Raw genomic sequence first — 15,254 nt, forward strand, 5'->3', positions numbered from 1 at the left:
AAACAAAGAAAGATGCAGAGCACGTATTGGGCTGATGCAAAATTCCTGCTTCCACATGCAGCATTCTGGGCAGTTTAGCTCTTTATTGAATATAGAAAGTCATGGGAATGTTAACACCGTTGTCAATTTACTAACTCTAGGCTATTTTGCTCAAAAAACGCCCCCAAAACAACCAAGAAAAATATAGTCTTCAGCCTGTTTGCGATCAAAGTCATATTCAAAGTGTTCTTACAACATTGCCCTTTATGAGATCAGGGACACACAGCAGAATGCAGGATATATCACTCTTATGCAGATTATACATTAAACAGAAAAGGAGTTGCTATTTTCCTTTTCTCCTGTCCATACAACCATATTTCGGGGGGGGGGGGGGGGGGGGGGGGGGAATGTACGGTAAACATATCCTAAAGAATGACCTCAAATAAAAGGCATTCTTCCCCGTGTTAGAAAATTCTCAGACATCAGTGAAAATACAGACTGCATAAAATGACTAGGATTATCCCAGAAACACTTGACACTGCAAAAACTGGATACCCTATAATATGATCTTCAGAGAATCTTTCTGAAGTTAAATATATTTTTCTGTTTCTAGAGTTGAAGTAGAATTTTATGCCATCTCATTTTGGTACTTTTTTCATACCCCACCAATCACTTCCCCTTACAATGAAAATTAATATTGCACTAATAAAGATGTATTTATTTACAATAAAGGGGAGATCATATATAGCCACCTAAAGCTTTTTGCTATATTTTCTTCCAGTTGTTTAGGAACAAATTCTGTTCACCTTTTCTATAGGAAATCCTGAGTAGTAAGGTGAAGAAGGTTTGGCAGATAGCACCAATTTTCCATCACTTGTCTTAATTAACAGGGTACATTTATCATCGACAATGCATCTAGAAGCACTATCATAGTTGAACCTAAATGCCCAAGTTAAGAGCTTCTCGTAAAACACTGTTATTCCTATTGCCAGAATCTGAGCCAACACTGAAACACCAGGAGCAGGAGAAAAGATTTCCGCTAACTCTGAGAACACAAGTTGCAAACACAGAAAAAGGCCTGAAATTCTAGCCCAAATCTTTTCCTTATAATGGATGGGGGTTGAGAAAGCTACAGCTGGCGGGAAGAACAGGAAGAAAGCCTTAAACTGCTGTATCTGTCACCTTCCAAGCAACACGCTTCCAAGCTGCCCGCTTAGCTGTAATGCGAAGGTGCAGCACTCTGAAGGTGTTTATAAATGACCCGAACTCTTTGGTAGTGCTTCCACCAGAGCAGCTCAAGCAGCGAGTGCTTTATTGTAAGCCAGACTGCCAACAGCTTCCAGCATTTAATTACCTTGTTATGTTTCAGGCTTGGAGAGGTTTTATCTGACATTAGCCAAAAGGATTTGTTGATACTAGAGCCTTAGCTCACTACATTTCCTGCTGCGGTTTTTACTTGTATTGCTAAACTGGCAATAGCAACCATGACAGACCAGAAAAATCTAACACAGGAGAGGCTAAATTTAGCAATTTGGGCTTAAACTTAAACTGTAATAGACAAACGTTTCATTGGATCGGCCCTGTACATAGACCTGGAAAAGTTTTATCACAGATGTATCTGCAGTTTTGTGTAAACTATTAATGCACTACAGCAACACTAATTTGGTATTGACAGAGAGTGTAATAGCACAGTTTTTACACATCTTTTGCCCTCTCTTCATTGTTATTGTTCCCATGCCTAAAAAGACACAGGCGCAAACTCCTAACAAGACCTCATGTTCTTATCTGTAGCCTGCAGACTTTCCTCCCACTGATATGTGATTTCCATTTCCTCACTCACGTTATCCCATGGGGATCTGATACTTACATATATGCATGCTGCGATAAAGGAGAACTGATACGACAACATAAACACAACTAGCAGACCTTAATTCAAATGATATCGCCAGCAACAGTGAACCTTGGAGAAACTTCAAATATACTAGCATGTCTAAGACCTTGTTCAATGTTGTAACAGATAGCACCAACAAAATGGTAGTGAAGAGTTTCATGTGAAAATGTTTCCCTCTGCTTCTAACTTTGGTCACATTTCTCATTTTCCCACCCTCCCATACTTCGTTTTTTCTCTATTTCTTCATGTTAACTTTTGTGCCTGATTCGATAAAGACAATGCAGTTGTAAAATGCATTATAGCTCCTCCAGAATCTTTCAATTTTTAACCATTTATTAAAAAAAAAATACAGATTTAAACCAGGACATTTTAAGTTAAATGAATGAAAAAGTTGATAAGAACAATGAAGGTACCGTGGCAGTCTTAAGGAGGTAATCAAATTATGACAATTTTCAGCAAGAACGATCATTATGACGCTTCTCTCTCAAATCATCCCAGGAGTTACATGGCTGCCTGTACTCCAGCACTAAGCTTACATGAGAAATCTAGATAAGATCTCTGAAAAATAAAGGCAAAGGAGTACAGAGAAATCTTCTGAAGTCTTTCAGCAATCTCTTGACTGAAATACAAATGTGTTCCAAAATATCCTGCTTAACAAGGTATAATGCAAACCAGATTTACCAAAGAAATCTTTTCTGTACACACATGAACAAGGTTTTCACGTATGAAACCATCAAACAAAAAATCTCATCTCTCAAAGGTGTTTTTTTTTTTGTTTGGGTGTTATACATAACTACCAATGCAGTCAATATATATTAAGCCAATTCATACATTATACCCAGCAACTCACACAATATACCAGTGGGAGGAGATGAACAATATTCTGATCAAATACATTTATTTTAATCCTCAAAGCACAACCCTTTTTCTTCATCATCATCATCAGTAGAATCTGCATAGGACTCAATGGTGTTGTATATGAAAGAGTACAGCTTGACATCTGGTCCTGAAGTAGAACAGCTTCTGCATTCTTCATTGTAATATCTCAGTAACAGCCTATAGATGTCCCCTTAAAAATAAAGAAAAAAAAAGTAAGATCATGCCATATGAAGAATGTATGATTGCAAATGAAGACTAGAAATGCACACTCACACTGAGATAGTGGCTAGGAACGTCTCTTTAAATGAGCAGCGAAAGAGGAGGTAGACAACTGTATAAGGGGAACGTGACTGTTTCCAAGTTCGCTCAAAACATAGGGTGAGCTCCCTCAACTTTCTGCTGAGCTGTCTGCACAAGCTATCCGAACGTCAGGCTTGCATAAGTATTACTTACAAACGTATTGCCAATTACCTAGCTTTGTGTTTCTGTCCAGAACCACTACAAGACAAATCTATATCAAGAATGCATAAGCAGATTTTCTCTTTTTAAAGCATTTTGAGTTATATTAAAAACTTCTGCAAACTTTCTGTCTACCACATACATCTGTGTTTTCCAAATTCTGGAGCGTAACTCCCAAGTGAATTAGAAAAGGATTCTAGAAGTCTTCTAACAGATTAACACTGTGCAGCCGACCCTGAATCAGAAAAGTTCCCCACTCTGGAAACAGGTACAAATAAACCGAGACCCATTTGCTTGTGTTCAGGACTTGACGACAATAATTCTTATTGGACAATTTCCACTTACAGAGACGGTTAAGTCTCTTTGCTGCATGAAAACATTTCTTTATGCTTACCAATAGTTTGGCCCTTCTCACAGAGAAAAGTGTGCATGCTGTAAATATCCCGCATCAGCTCCACATCTCCAAAGGTAAAATAAACAACATCACGTCCAGCCTCAGCAGCTGCCAATATCTGTATTAAGGCTGAAACAACAAAAAAGATTACACACATGAATACAGGATAAAACAATTTGCTGAAGGGAAAAACACAGCTTAAGTTTACAGAAAATAATCATACCACCCATCTCCAGGTGAACGCTGCAAAGCAATTTGAACAATGGGTAGATGAGTACTACTTCCACTTTTAAAACAAAGCAAAGAATACTGGGCACTGCAGCTCAGAGTGCTGAAGTATTCTGCTGGAGTCACTAGTGACAACCACCCTTACTTTTCAGATAAACAATGTGCTTAAAAATCAAAGGGGTTTTTTTGGTCTGTGTCCACCCCCAAGCAGCATGCAGCCATTAATTATCCAATAAATGTGCGCAACAGCATAAGACAACAGAGCACCATTTTACATCCTGGTTTAAGCTGCTTGCATTCAGTCACAAATAGCGGGGTAAAAAGCATCCATTAGCACATCAATTTCCATTCTCTGCCACCCTTCAGAAGGAATGGAGCCAACCCTTTCACTAGGTAAGCTACACAAGGCAGGAGCTGACCCAACTTTTAGCTCCCAAGAGGAGAACTATGGTTCTGCAGCCTCTTACTGCGCAATTTAAGGTGTCCATCTTACCTATAATAGAATTATGCAGCATGGAATATGATGGCTCGTTCTGACCTATAAAAAGTGAGTGGCAATGCCAGGAATGCAATTCAGGTTATTTAGCTTCCAGCTTTATGTCAAACTCACTGGCCCAAGCTGCATCCCAAGTTCTGTCAATGGCTAACATCACAGAATAGACAGACTTTGTTCTTCTATATGGAAAAGAAAGAAGAATGCTTCCTATCTTGGAAACAGATTTTTTTGAAGATTCGTCTTGAGAAATCATCTGGGGTATTGACCAATGGTCCAGCTGAGCCAAGCTAATGACCCACTGCAACAGGAGAAAGTGGCTCTGGTCCAGCTACGTTCTCTCCCTTCTCACCCACCTCCTGACTTTTCTGCAGCTCTCAGGTGCTCATTAGACATCTCACTGAGCCAATTCCATTCACCAACTAGGCAGAACAGTTATACAACAAAAGAATAGAAGCTAATTGTTTTCTGCTAGATTAGCAGTTGAATTGGCTGAGTGAAGGGTTTGCTAAGAGCCAGAGCTGATGCAAGGGAGGGCGCCAGACCATACAGCCGAAAACAGGGAAGGGGAGAAGAAAAACCAGGACCCTTTTAGTTAGCACCAAACTATCACGAGAGCGCAGCTTTTTCACCAACCAGTACTGCGAGGCTGGAGTGTCACAGACGTATGCAATCAATCACACATTCATTTCAGGCAATGTTACAACAGCCCAAATAATGGACCCCAGCAACTACTTAATCTATTGCAGCTTGTCTTATTTCAGAGCCTATGGGTGCAGTTCTGATATTAATTCTTTCCTTTTCTACCCAGTAAGTAGAGTTAATTAAAACGTGATTAATATTGTCTTTGTAAAGATTAATTTTAAATAAAATAGCGTACGTACTGCATTACCACCTGCTAGTGGAAACTAAATAGAAAGCTGTTTATAGCTCAGCTCAAGAATCTTTCACATTTTTAAAGAGACCTAATAAAATACTGCATTCTTTAATCAAAAAAACCTCTTGTAAACCCATAGCTAAAATTATAAATTACATGATTCACATGTGAAATTAATCTCAATCTGGGAATGATATTTTAATTAAACTACTGAACCAGCTGTGGATTTGGTAAAGCTTCAGTAGTTCAGCTTTTAAAGGGTCTAATTAACTAGCTTGCATAGGGGAACAGAACCTAATGAATCTTATTATTCATTCCAAACAAACAATGCAGTTTCACTTTACAGAAGATATTAAAAATATCCTACTGTTTATTTTGAATTGTTATAAGTCTTATGAAATGAGGGTCAAAATTTCTGTCAAGAATCAGGCTTCACAATCTTCTGGGCATTAATGATATACAATACCATGTGAAATTTCCATGCTGATACAGAAAGGAGCATCACAGGAAGAGCAATAGAGCCTGTGGTACAGGGGTCTGGAGAAATTTGGGCTCTCTTACCCCCTGCACCCAGCTGATGCGATCCCATTTAACTCTTCTGGACTTGCACCTGAAGGAATGGCTGCGCTGACATATCTTCTTCTACCACCCAGCGAGATGCATATCACCCAGGTAGAAGCACAATACAAATCCCTCTGGGGACCCAACTATCCCCACAGGCCCTACGTGTTCAGTCCCTTTTATCCAGAGGAAAGGATGTCATCACCAGGGACTCCCCTACTGTGGTACCGTTGCGGCAGCGCAGTCAAAGTCCAGAGATCGGTGCGAGGGAAGTGGCACCAGAGACACAGCAGGGGCAAGCAGAGCGAACTCCGCTACTGCAGGCGCAGCAATGCCACTCTGGGTGAAACACCCAATGCTCCTTGTGTCGTTACCTATCGTGTAAGTTCAGAACTGCAGTACTATCACGGTAGCACCTCGGTATCACACGCATTTGCATGAGGCAAGATGCATGCTTTTCTCTCCTTCCACTAATCCTACAAGGGTCTTTTTAAAGCTGATGGCAGTCTTCCTATTGAACTTTATTTTCTCAGATAAATAAGAACACCAATTCAGCTAAAGAGTACTTTCTCACAATCATTAGATGTTAAATTTACGTATTTATGAGATGCCTCATCAGATCATCTCCTTTACATTTTCAATAAAACAACACTTTTCCAATCTTTAGACAGTTGCACAGAGCCCCTGCAGCTAGTAATTGTTAAATTATCCTCTGCTTTGAAAAGCAAGACAAGATCTTCCAACTTCTCCCAATTATATAAACATACTTTTTTCAGTATTGAAAGTCTTAAGTTTATACTAAAATTTTGTGGAAATATCCCTAATTTAGCTGGAATCTGGCTTGTTTACGTACTAGGTCTTTAATTTATAAAGCCAGATGATTTTTTTCCTCCCTTAAGAAGACTTCAGTTTTTGCATCATACATTTTATACACAATCATGTTCCTTTAATTCATGACTAAAAAAAACCATGATAAAATATCATAATGCATTATGGCGCTTAACCAGTTACATCCAATTACATCGAATACTTTGGTGGTTCTGAAGTCTCTGTTACAGATCCAGATACTACTTCTGAAAGGACAAGGGTGTATATTTAAGAACATTAAATGAAAAAGCAAGATTTTAAACTATTTTGTCATTGCAATACACTGTCAAGCCTGTGTAGTCAACAAAAGCTACTTATTTGGGTTCAGTGAAACTGTGATACTGTTTCTCAGAGTTTTTGTGTACTGTGATCTCAGAGTTTTCTAAAACATATTCTGAAATGAAGAATTTATGACTCCCTATGAAGTGCAAAAGATTATTCTCCAGTGTAAGAAATTTGCTTCTAATGAAGTGAAACCATTGAGAGAATTTGCAGTTCAGAATAACCCTATACAGCATTTTAGAACAAAAGGGAGAAACACCTTTAGCACTTATGACTGTGCAGGGAGTATCTGTGAACTAGAAAAGACTTCATTTGGTTATCACACATCAAATGCAACTCTACTCTGACAAAAACACACATGACAAACTACTGTACTCTTTTCGTAGCTGACAGTTTAAAAAAAAAAAAGAAGCCATCTTGTTTCTAGTCAGCATCAGCTCAGAGAAAAACGTCACATACTAAACAACTAGCTCCATATCCCATAGCACATCTCTGTCATTTAATTCTCTTTATTAAGTATTGATTTTTCAGAGTCAACTAAGAAATTAAGCTGAGTTTACAAAAAGAGTAACTTAAGTGCAAGTTAAACCAATGTCTGTCTTTGTAAGGTCTGCCAAAAGAACAGGAGAAGACTTGAGAGTACACACATACGTTTAGATGAATTTTTCGTAACAGCAGCAGTGCTGTAATTTGCTGTTAAGTGTTAATTCTCACAGACTTTGGAAAAAAAAAGGTTGATCCAAAACCAGAGGAAAAGTTACATAAATGAAAGCTCAAACTAAAATATTAAGTTAAAATAAAACCGAGAGAATGTTCAAGTCTTTACATGCTCTTGTTCTGCCCGGAGTTCATAGCCAAGTTATGAAGAACTACATCTCATGGCTTTGTCTACATCAAAGACTTTTCTTATGGGCTACCTCACCAAATGGACTCAGCTCCGTCGGTCTTTGTCAGTATGCTTCAGTTTTGAGCTCTGACCGATGGGGAGAGGAAGTAAAGCATTGCAGTGAGCAATCTCTATTCTAAAAGTCACATCCAGTGTTGAACAAATAATGGCTTAGATCAGATGAGCCATATTTTTATCAGAAAGCCATAAATTAAAAAAATACACATGGGATATTACAGTTCAGATCCAAGAGGAGGCCTTACGCAAATCAAAGCATTTATTAAACCTTCCTAACATAATCATAATCAAGTATGATCAGATCCTGCAGTAAATACTACTTCTGATATTGATGATCTGCACTTGGCAGCCCATTTTATCTAATGGAAATCAAAAAACAACTGTCAGGAAATCAATGAGCATTGAGAAAAAAATAGATGCTCAATGAATAAAATACATTAAGAAAGAAAACTAATGAAGCTGGTAGCCTGATGATTGTTTGTCTCAATGTACCTACCTACAGCTGTTCAGAAAAGCAAATTTTAAATACTCTCCAAATGTTTGAAAACAACAAAAATGTAAATTTCTACTTAGAACTACATGAATCAGGATATCAATTTAAATGTCAGGATCCATCAGTTCTTGACTTGATGGAAAAAAGTCTTAAATGAACATAGGCATGTGATATCTGCCGCATTATAAATACTCTAATTAAAAATAAAAGAACATGAGAAAGTGAGTGATATAGCAGGCAAGTCAGGAAAGAAAGAAGCATGTCTGAGTGACTGGAAACCTCTCTGGCATACAGCAATATATTAAGGACCAAACTAAACATTAAGCATTGCCAGCAAGTTTGTGAAGCCTTGCAAATTACCAGGTACTTTAAACAGCTTTGCAGAGATATGAATTTTAGGCATAATCTAAAAAGACTGCTCCAGAAAGGTCAACCGATTTATACGACTGAGAACTGCAATGAACATGTTCTTTTGTGAACTAATATCGCGTGTCTGTGCTTTTGAAGGTTTCAGCGCTACAGGTCCTTGTAAACTCAGCATTTCACCATCACATACTTACCTCAAACTTTAAACTGAGAACAGCATATAAAAGCAGCGTGCATTTTTATTGTTTAAGGCCACATTACTCACGGCCTAAAGATCAAAGCTAATGAACCAGTTCTATGGACAGTTTAATTATTATTCCAATTCTTGGCTAAAATATATTAATTCAAACATAACCAAAAAATGTACTTGAACAAAAAAAAATAAGGCCAAGAATCAAAATCTGAGTTACTTGATTCATTTGGACATTAATGAATTGCTACAATTTACCTTTTAATCGGGAGTCCCCTCCAAAGGCACCACATCCCCAGTTTCCTGTGGCTATTGCAGAGAGATGTTGAGGTGGAACATTGGGTCGAGAGAAGCCACAGTAGGCCTGCAGTCAGACAAGAGTCAGAAGATGAAGCTGACAGGCAATCTGGTGCAATATTTTCAAACAATAAGACAGTAACAATAATCAGTATTGTCTTCTAGCAATACCAAATTCAAACTACTTCAATATACCATTAGTCTTCCTTTAAATTTAAGGTCAATCACTAAAGAATTTAAAGCAAGAAGAATTTTGCCTTATTTGGATTCAAGTTAAAAATTAGATACAGGTGCTGACTCCTAGAGATTTCATCACAGCTATAGGAAACTTTTCAGGATAGCCAGAGCAGAGAATAACAGTAGATTGTATCATGTTTGTTGCTTTTTGGCCCATTTAGCATACATGACAGCTGAACTGCTGTGTCCAGTACTACTGAAATTCCTCAAAATGGAAAATAAAATACAAAATGGCATCTTAGAATACAAGTCTAATGCAATAACTGAAGGTAGGAGGAAAAAGTGTGATATTCACTGAGAAATCTTGAGTAAAGGCAGGTGCTTCCATGTATGGAAAAAAAAAGGATAAATCTCTCCGGGAAGTTCTTCAACAGTACAAAAATTTATTGAATTGGTACAATTGTCTGGTACAGATTGAAGTACCCACGGTTTCACTCCAATCTGATCTAAGCTGCAAATTCAGACTTCTGTTAGCTATAATTTAGCAGGGTACCATGATTCAGAGTTTGCATAAGGAGCACTTACACATCATCAGGTGCATGCAGCTTCTTGAGCTCTTTCAAGTCAGAGCTATTAGTGTGCTTAATGTCCAAAGCACATTTGTACGAAACTAGTGGGCCAAGCAAGCTAGTACTCTGGCTGTATGGACAATAATTCTTCAGACTCCATCCTCCTAGTGAGGGAAATGGATTGGTGTTGCAACAGGATGCCATTTGCTTTTCAGCTTTTACTTAATGGACATGTATTTCTCAACTTGCCAGGACACGGAGAACAAAAACTGTCTCATCAGACACAATAAGAAAGTCAGCAAATACTTGGAAGGACTTCAGCAGCAATGAAGAAAAATATCTAAGTGCTCTCATACGATTCTTCATAGCAAATAAAGGATAAAACTAATCACTTTTTAAAAAAGAGACAATGCACCAACATTTTAAGTAGGATTCACCTAGGAATACAGGAATATGAAAGCTTTCTCTGCAGTTTTAAAGCAGTTGTTTCCATATGGGAAGCAGAAGAGCTGTTTCTTTTGAACTACATAAATTAATCTGGTTTTAAGTTGTACACAACTTCAAATATATGGTATCTCATATTATTTAGAAGTTGTGTGATGTTTACAATTGTTTTCATGTAAAACTGTTATATATAGTTCTCACAGTTAACACCATTTGAAACATAACTGTTCTGTATACCGTAATTCTTAGGGAAGCATTTCTTGCCAAATATGAGGCTGTAGCTTTTTTTTTTTTTAATCGGTGATTATCAAAATAGGCTTAATGACATTTGAGTGGGATTGCAAGCCCAATTATACGTCAGTTGTTCCTCAGGATTTGGAAAGTGGAACTTGCAACTGGAGAAATTACTGCTAGTGAGAGTCTTTATTAGGCAATAATCTCAAGGGTCTAGCAAGGATGAAACAGTGACATCTCTTACACATATATCTACAAATCTTAATGCTGAAATCAGATACAATGATTTTTTCTTATTCTGAACAGCAGACTTCAGACAATATTAATCTTGTTTTCTGAGTATGGGTTAAACCAGAAACAAGGGACAGCCTCAGACAGCTACCTTTTGAGAAAACTAACCGACAGTGAACATCTGGTTCTTTAAGACAAATGGATCTTATAAAGGAGAAATTATATAGGCTTATAAGAAAATATAAGTTGTAAGAAGAATCACTTTAAGCTGTTTCAATCGTTTCCTAATGTCTAACAAAATAATAGACACACAAAAGAACCTCTGGATGCTGGGCTGTGTCTGCTAATACTAATACATTCGTATTTCAAAGCCTGTGTGCATATACTGTGCTTACTGAGTCCTGATTTATTAAATCATAATAGAAAGCTTATTCCATCAACTTGTTTTCACCCACAGAAAAATCTTAAGGTTAATTATTAATTTTAAATCAAACTAAAAAAACCCACCACAGTACATTCAGAAATATTTTTTTAAGTATTACAGAACCTCCAATAAACTTAATGAAATTTTTACTGTAGTAAACAGAGAATTAACTCAGGCTTAAAATACCAATCAGTCCTCATCAAACAACATCAGCCAAACTAACAAACTGCATAAAAAGTTGTATGGATCTACCATAATTCATTTTAAAAATCCAAACCCAATCAATAATATTGAAAATTGTAGGCAGATCATAAATTCACTAGAGTAGGTAATTTGAATTTTGTACTAAGATATCACTGAAGTTTACAAAATTTATTTACTGTCTTTTTCAGGGCTAATTTCATTACCAACCATGAAGAAACAAGCTGATGAATGTTCCTTTAGTCAAGATGCTAAGGTTTTACAACTAAATTAAATTAGTCCTTCAGCACTGCACATCATTTTGGGGGGGTGCAGTGGGGGGTGGGAGCAGGAAAAGATGAGCTTTCAGGTATATTCCCTTTCCAGCTGAGAATCAGGAACACACTGCCCTATGTTCCTATGTTTGAATTTACTTAAAGTGCATCCTATATTATTCTATACCCTCCTACGCTACTGAAAGTAGGAGACTTTAACAACGGTAGTATTGTGCCATTATATTTAACACCCTAGCTAAAGTAGAGGCCTGCTGTATCTATAAATGTAGAAGCACACTAAGCAGACTTTATCGTTAGCATGTTTTGAACCCAAATATAAGCACACTAATGTAGTATAACTGTATAAGCATTCTTGTACATAACTGCCCAGTAAAAATAGCATCGCCACTGCTATAACAAGCCACAGACCTTTCACTACCTATGCCTTATACTAGCCATGCAAGGCCCTCATTCTGGCCCATTAGCCTTCTTATTAACTTACGAGAATTTGCTACGTGAACTGGAGATTGATACCAGGCATCTCTTGTTAGGAGATAAAATTTATGCATGGGATAACAGCAAAGGCCTTGAAAACATTGGCACAGGTTGAAAGCTAAGGCCTCAGAACTGTAAACAGCTCACTGATGGCAATTACTAGTCATTGAAAAAGCACAACCTCAAGAGCTGGGAAAAGACTGCTTTAGCTTCAAGAAAAGAAGCAGCAGCAAAGCAAGAAGAAAAACAAGTAACATGAAAATCTCAGCCATGCAACATGATAAAGCACCTGCCATGGCTGGGCAAAGTAACCCCATGTTCCCAAAGATTATGCAGCACATAGTCCAGGGCAGAGACCGAGGACTGGGAACCATCTAGAAACTCAAATATCTTATTTAAGGACAAGATCCCAAATTAGGGAGGGCAGAGGAGAGAAAAAAAGTGCCCACCACAGTTCCAGCTTCCCTTGTCAAAGAGCTCTTCAGCCTGGCAACTTTGATGACTAAGACTATCAAGGACCATAGCCATTGGAGCAGTGCAGTTTTGTATACACACAGCTAACGTAGGGTAGGGTAAGGTCAAGGACCTACTGCTTTGAATAAGTAGTGATAATGATTAATAATGTGTAAGAACTATTAGTAGGAACTGTGCTGTTTCTGAATGTCAGTCAAAGTTTTGTTTAAAGGACTAAAACTGGCCTGATTTATCATTCTGAACACCCCCATCACTGTAAGCTCTAACTGGCATGTATATACACATATTCAGTTGCAACAGCCCTTACAGCTATTGTGCAAATAGAGATAGGAGATTTATGAACAGCTGGATCTGATCTCAAGAAGACATCAATATATGAAAAGATAAACTCCCAGGTAATATGGCAATACCCCAAGAGCAAACAAGAAAGGTGGAAGAAAAGCAAGTGGCACCGTATTTATGAACTGTCACCATGTTAAAACATGAGGCACCCCCTTCTCCACCTTGACTGCAGGGCTGAATAGGATTCAGCAGAGCCAATCATGGGAAGAGAACTTAAAAATCATAATTTAGGAGCAGGACAGGGAAGAGTTAACAAAATGTATATCCAAATTTCATTTATATTTTTGAACGTTAAATAAAATACACCTTTGAATAGCATATCAAAGGATAACAGTCATTCTATTTGACAAGCTTCTGCTTTAACATTGGACAGCAAAACCGTGAAGTACACCTTTTATGAGAGACACAACTAAGCAAGAACTTCCTTAGCTGAAGATAATAATACAAAAATATTTGAAAAGGTACTATAAACATTAGACTGTAGGCCGTTGTAAGAAGTTACTGGCCTTGTTGAGCTCTCTTCTAATTTTCTCTGGACCAAACTGATCAAGGAAACGTCTGAAGTGAAATGCATCTATAGCAACAATTTCCGTGTAGCGTCGCTGCCATTCATCCCTAAAATTGGAGGGAGGAGAAAAGTAGATGACGTTAGTTGTTTAATATTGGCCATATAATCATGATCCAAAATGAGCAATTCCCTGCAGAGTTTCTCTGTTAGAAGCAGCTAGAAAGGTGAGCTCATAACAGACAGTGGAGCACTTTTTTTTCCTTTGTGGGTCAGGAATGAAAGCAGCATCAGAAATGAGACAGGTCTCCCTATAAATTTAGAAATACTCTGGCTAGACTTTGGGCATAGAAGTGAAACAAATCTAATTACACAGAACTATTTATTAAGTAGGTAAGAACACCGCAAGGTCAAAGAAAAGCACTTTGGCTCTCTGTCTTCCTCCAACATTTAAATGGGAGTACATTGTGTGTGTTTCTATACCAAATGAATAACTTTGTGTATACGCTATGATAACATTGTTGGAGAAATAAATTCAAGAGCTCAGAGCTTTCTACTCAGATTCTTGACATTAGATCTTATTTTGCCACACATCAGCTGCACTGTGGCACCTGAGGAACCATTTTCAAACTTCTTGTGACATTACCATCCACAGTTCAGTCAGTATCTTAAAAATTTGAATTAAATGCATATAACCGTAAAAGATGTTGGTTTAAGAACTGACATATTGGCAGGTACCATTTATTAGCATTAATATCTCATTATTAATAGGAGATAACTTTCTTAGCTTGTTGGCTCTACTGAAGAGAACAGGATCACACAGTCAAATACTCTATTCAGGCAAATGGCAGGAAATACTTAAAGCACCAAGTTTTCAAATTTATAACATTTATTTATTCCTTCACTTGGAAATATTTATGTGGAACTTTACCTTGGGGTCTTATCTTCATGGCTTCTTGCCCACCGGTAAGTTTCTGCATAGCCTGTATACTCACTGTACTGCTCAGTACCTGAAACAAATGATTTTCCATATTACATACAAAGTATGTACATACTTTTTCACTTGGCAAATCTTTCATTGGAATCACTGCTTCTCTGAATGAACATACAGCTCTCAGAAGCAATGGAAAATAGAGATTCATATCTGCACCAAGAATACGAGATCTTCTTGTAACCAGTAGAAGCTTCTTTTCCACGGATGATGTGTAGCATCCACCACAGAACATTACAAGTGCAGATCTATGTATGCTGTCCGGTATATAACAAGAAGATAGTTTTCAACTTTGCCACTCCTAAGTTCAGTAGTTTCTCAATAAGCTGCCTGTCATCTTTAAAGTTTTACTGGCTAATATCTGGTTAACAAAGACTGTAAGCCTTTGCGCCACCAGCATTTTGCTTTTCTTTCTTCTTTTTTGAGGCTACTACCTGTAAACACAATGACAAAATAGTCACTCCGCTATTGAAAACATAGCGACCCTACTTCGTCACAATTGAGCAAACATCTGGGCTGACAGTTTAGGAAACAGGAGAAGAAAAATTTAGAGATGTTCAAAAGCGTATGTGGTGAGCTATATGTTTATACATTTTATTTCTCTAACAAGTTTTATTTCTCTAACAAAATTAAAATCCATAAAGCCAAAGAAAACCCCGATAGTCAGAAACGAAGTGGATTTCCAACACGCCAGTGTTACCCAGTTTGTTGCCCTACAGTCTCTTGAAGGCAACCTTACATAAGGATAGGTAG

The 15,254-nt window shown here is 37.6% G+C and overlaps 1 protein-coding gene across 2 annotated transcripts in view; it reads right to left on the minus strand.

The window, feature by feature from the left end:
- Nucleotides 1–397: 397 nt before the first annotated feature.
- PARG (poly(ADP-ribose) glycohydrolase) overlaps nt 398–15,254 on the minus strand; it is a 72,321-nt gene continuing 57,464 nt past the window's right edge. For both annotated transcript variants that reach the window (XM_050898568.1, XM_050898567.1), the window contains exons 14-18: nt 14,442–14,520; nt 13,512–13,620; nt 9,122–9,227; nt 3,603–3,731; nt 398–2,939 (exon numbers count right to left, since the gene is read on the minus strand). In XM_050898568.1, coding sequence (XP_050754525.1) covers nt 2,773–2,939; nt 3,603–3,731; nt 9,122–9,227; nt 13,512–13,620; nt 14,442–14,520 — 590 coding nt within the window. In that variant the 3' untranslated portion in view covers nt 398–2,772. The remainder of the gene's footprint in view (nt 2,940–3,602; nt 3,732–9,121; nt 9,228–13,511; nt 13,621–14,441; nt 14,521–15,254) is intronic.

This window comes from Gymnogyps californianus, chromosome 6, assembly GCF_018139145.2.
Source record: "Gymnogyps californianus isolate 813 chromosome 6, ASM1813914v2, whole genome shotgun sequence".
NCBI classification, from domain to species: Eukaryota; Metazoa; Chordata; class Aves; order Accipitriformes; family Cathartidae; genus Gymnogyps; species Gymnogyps californianus.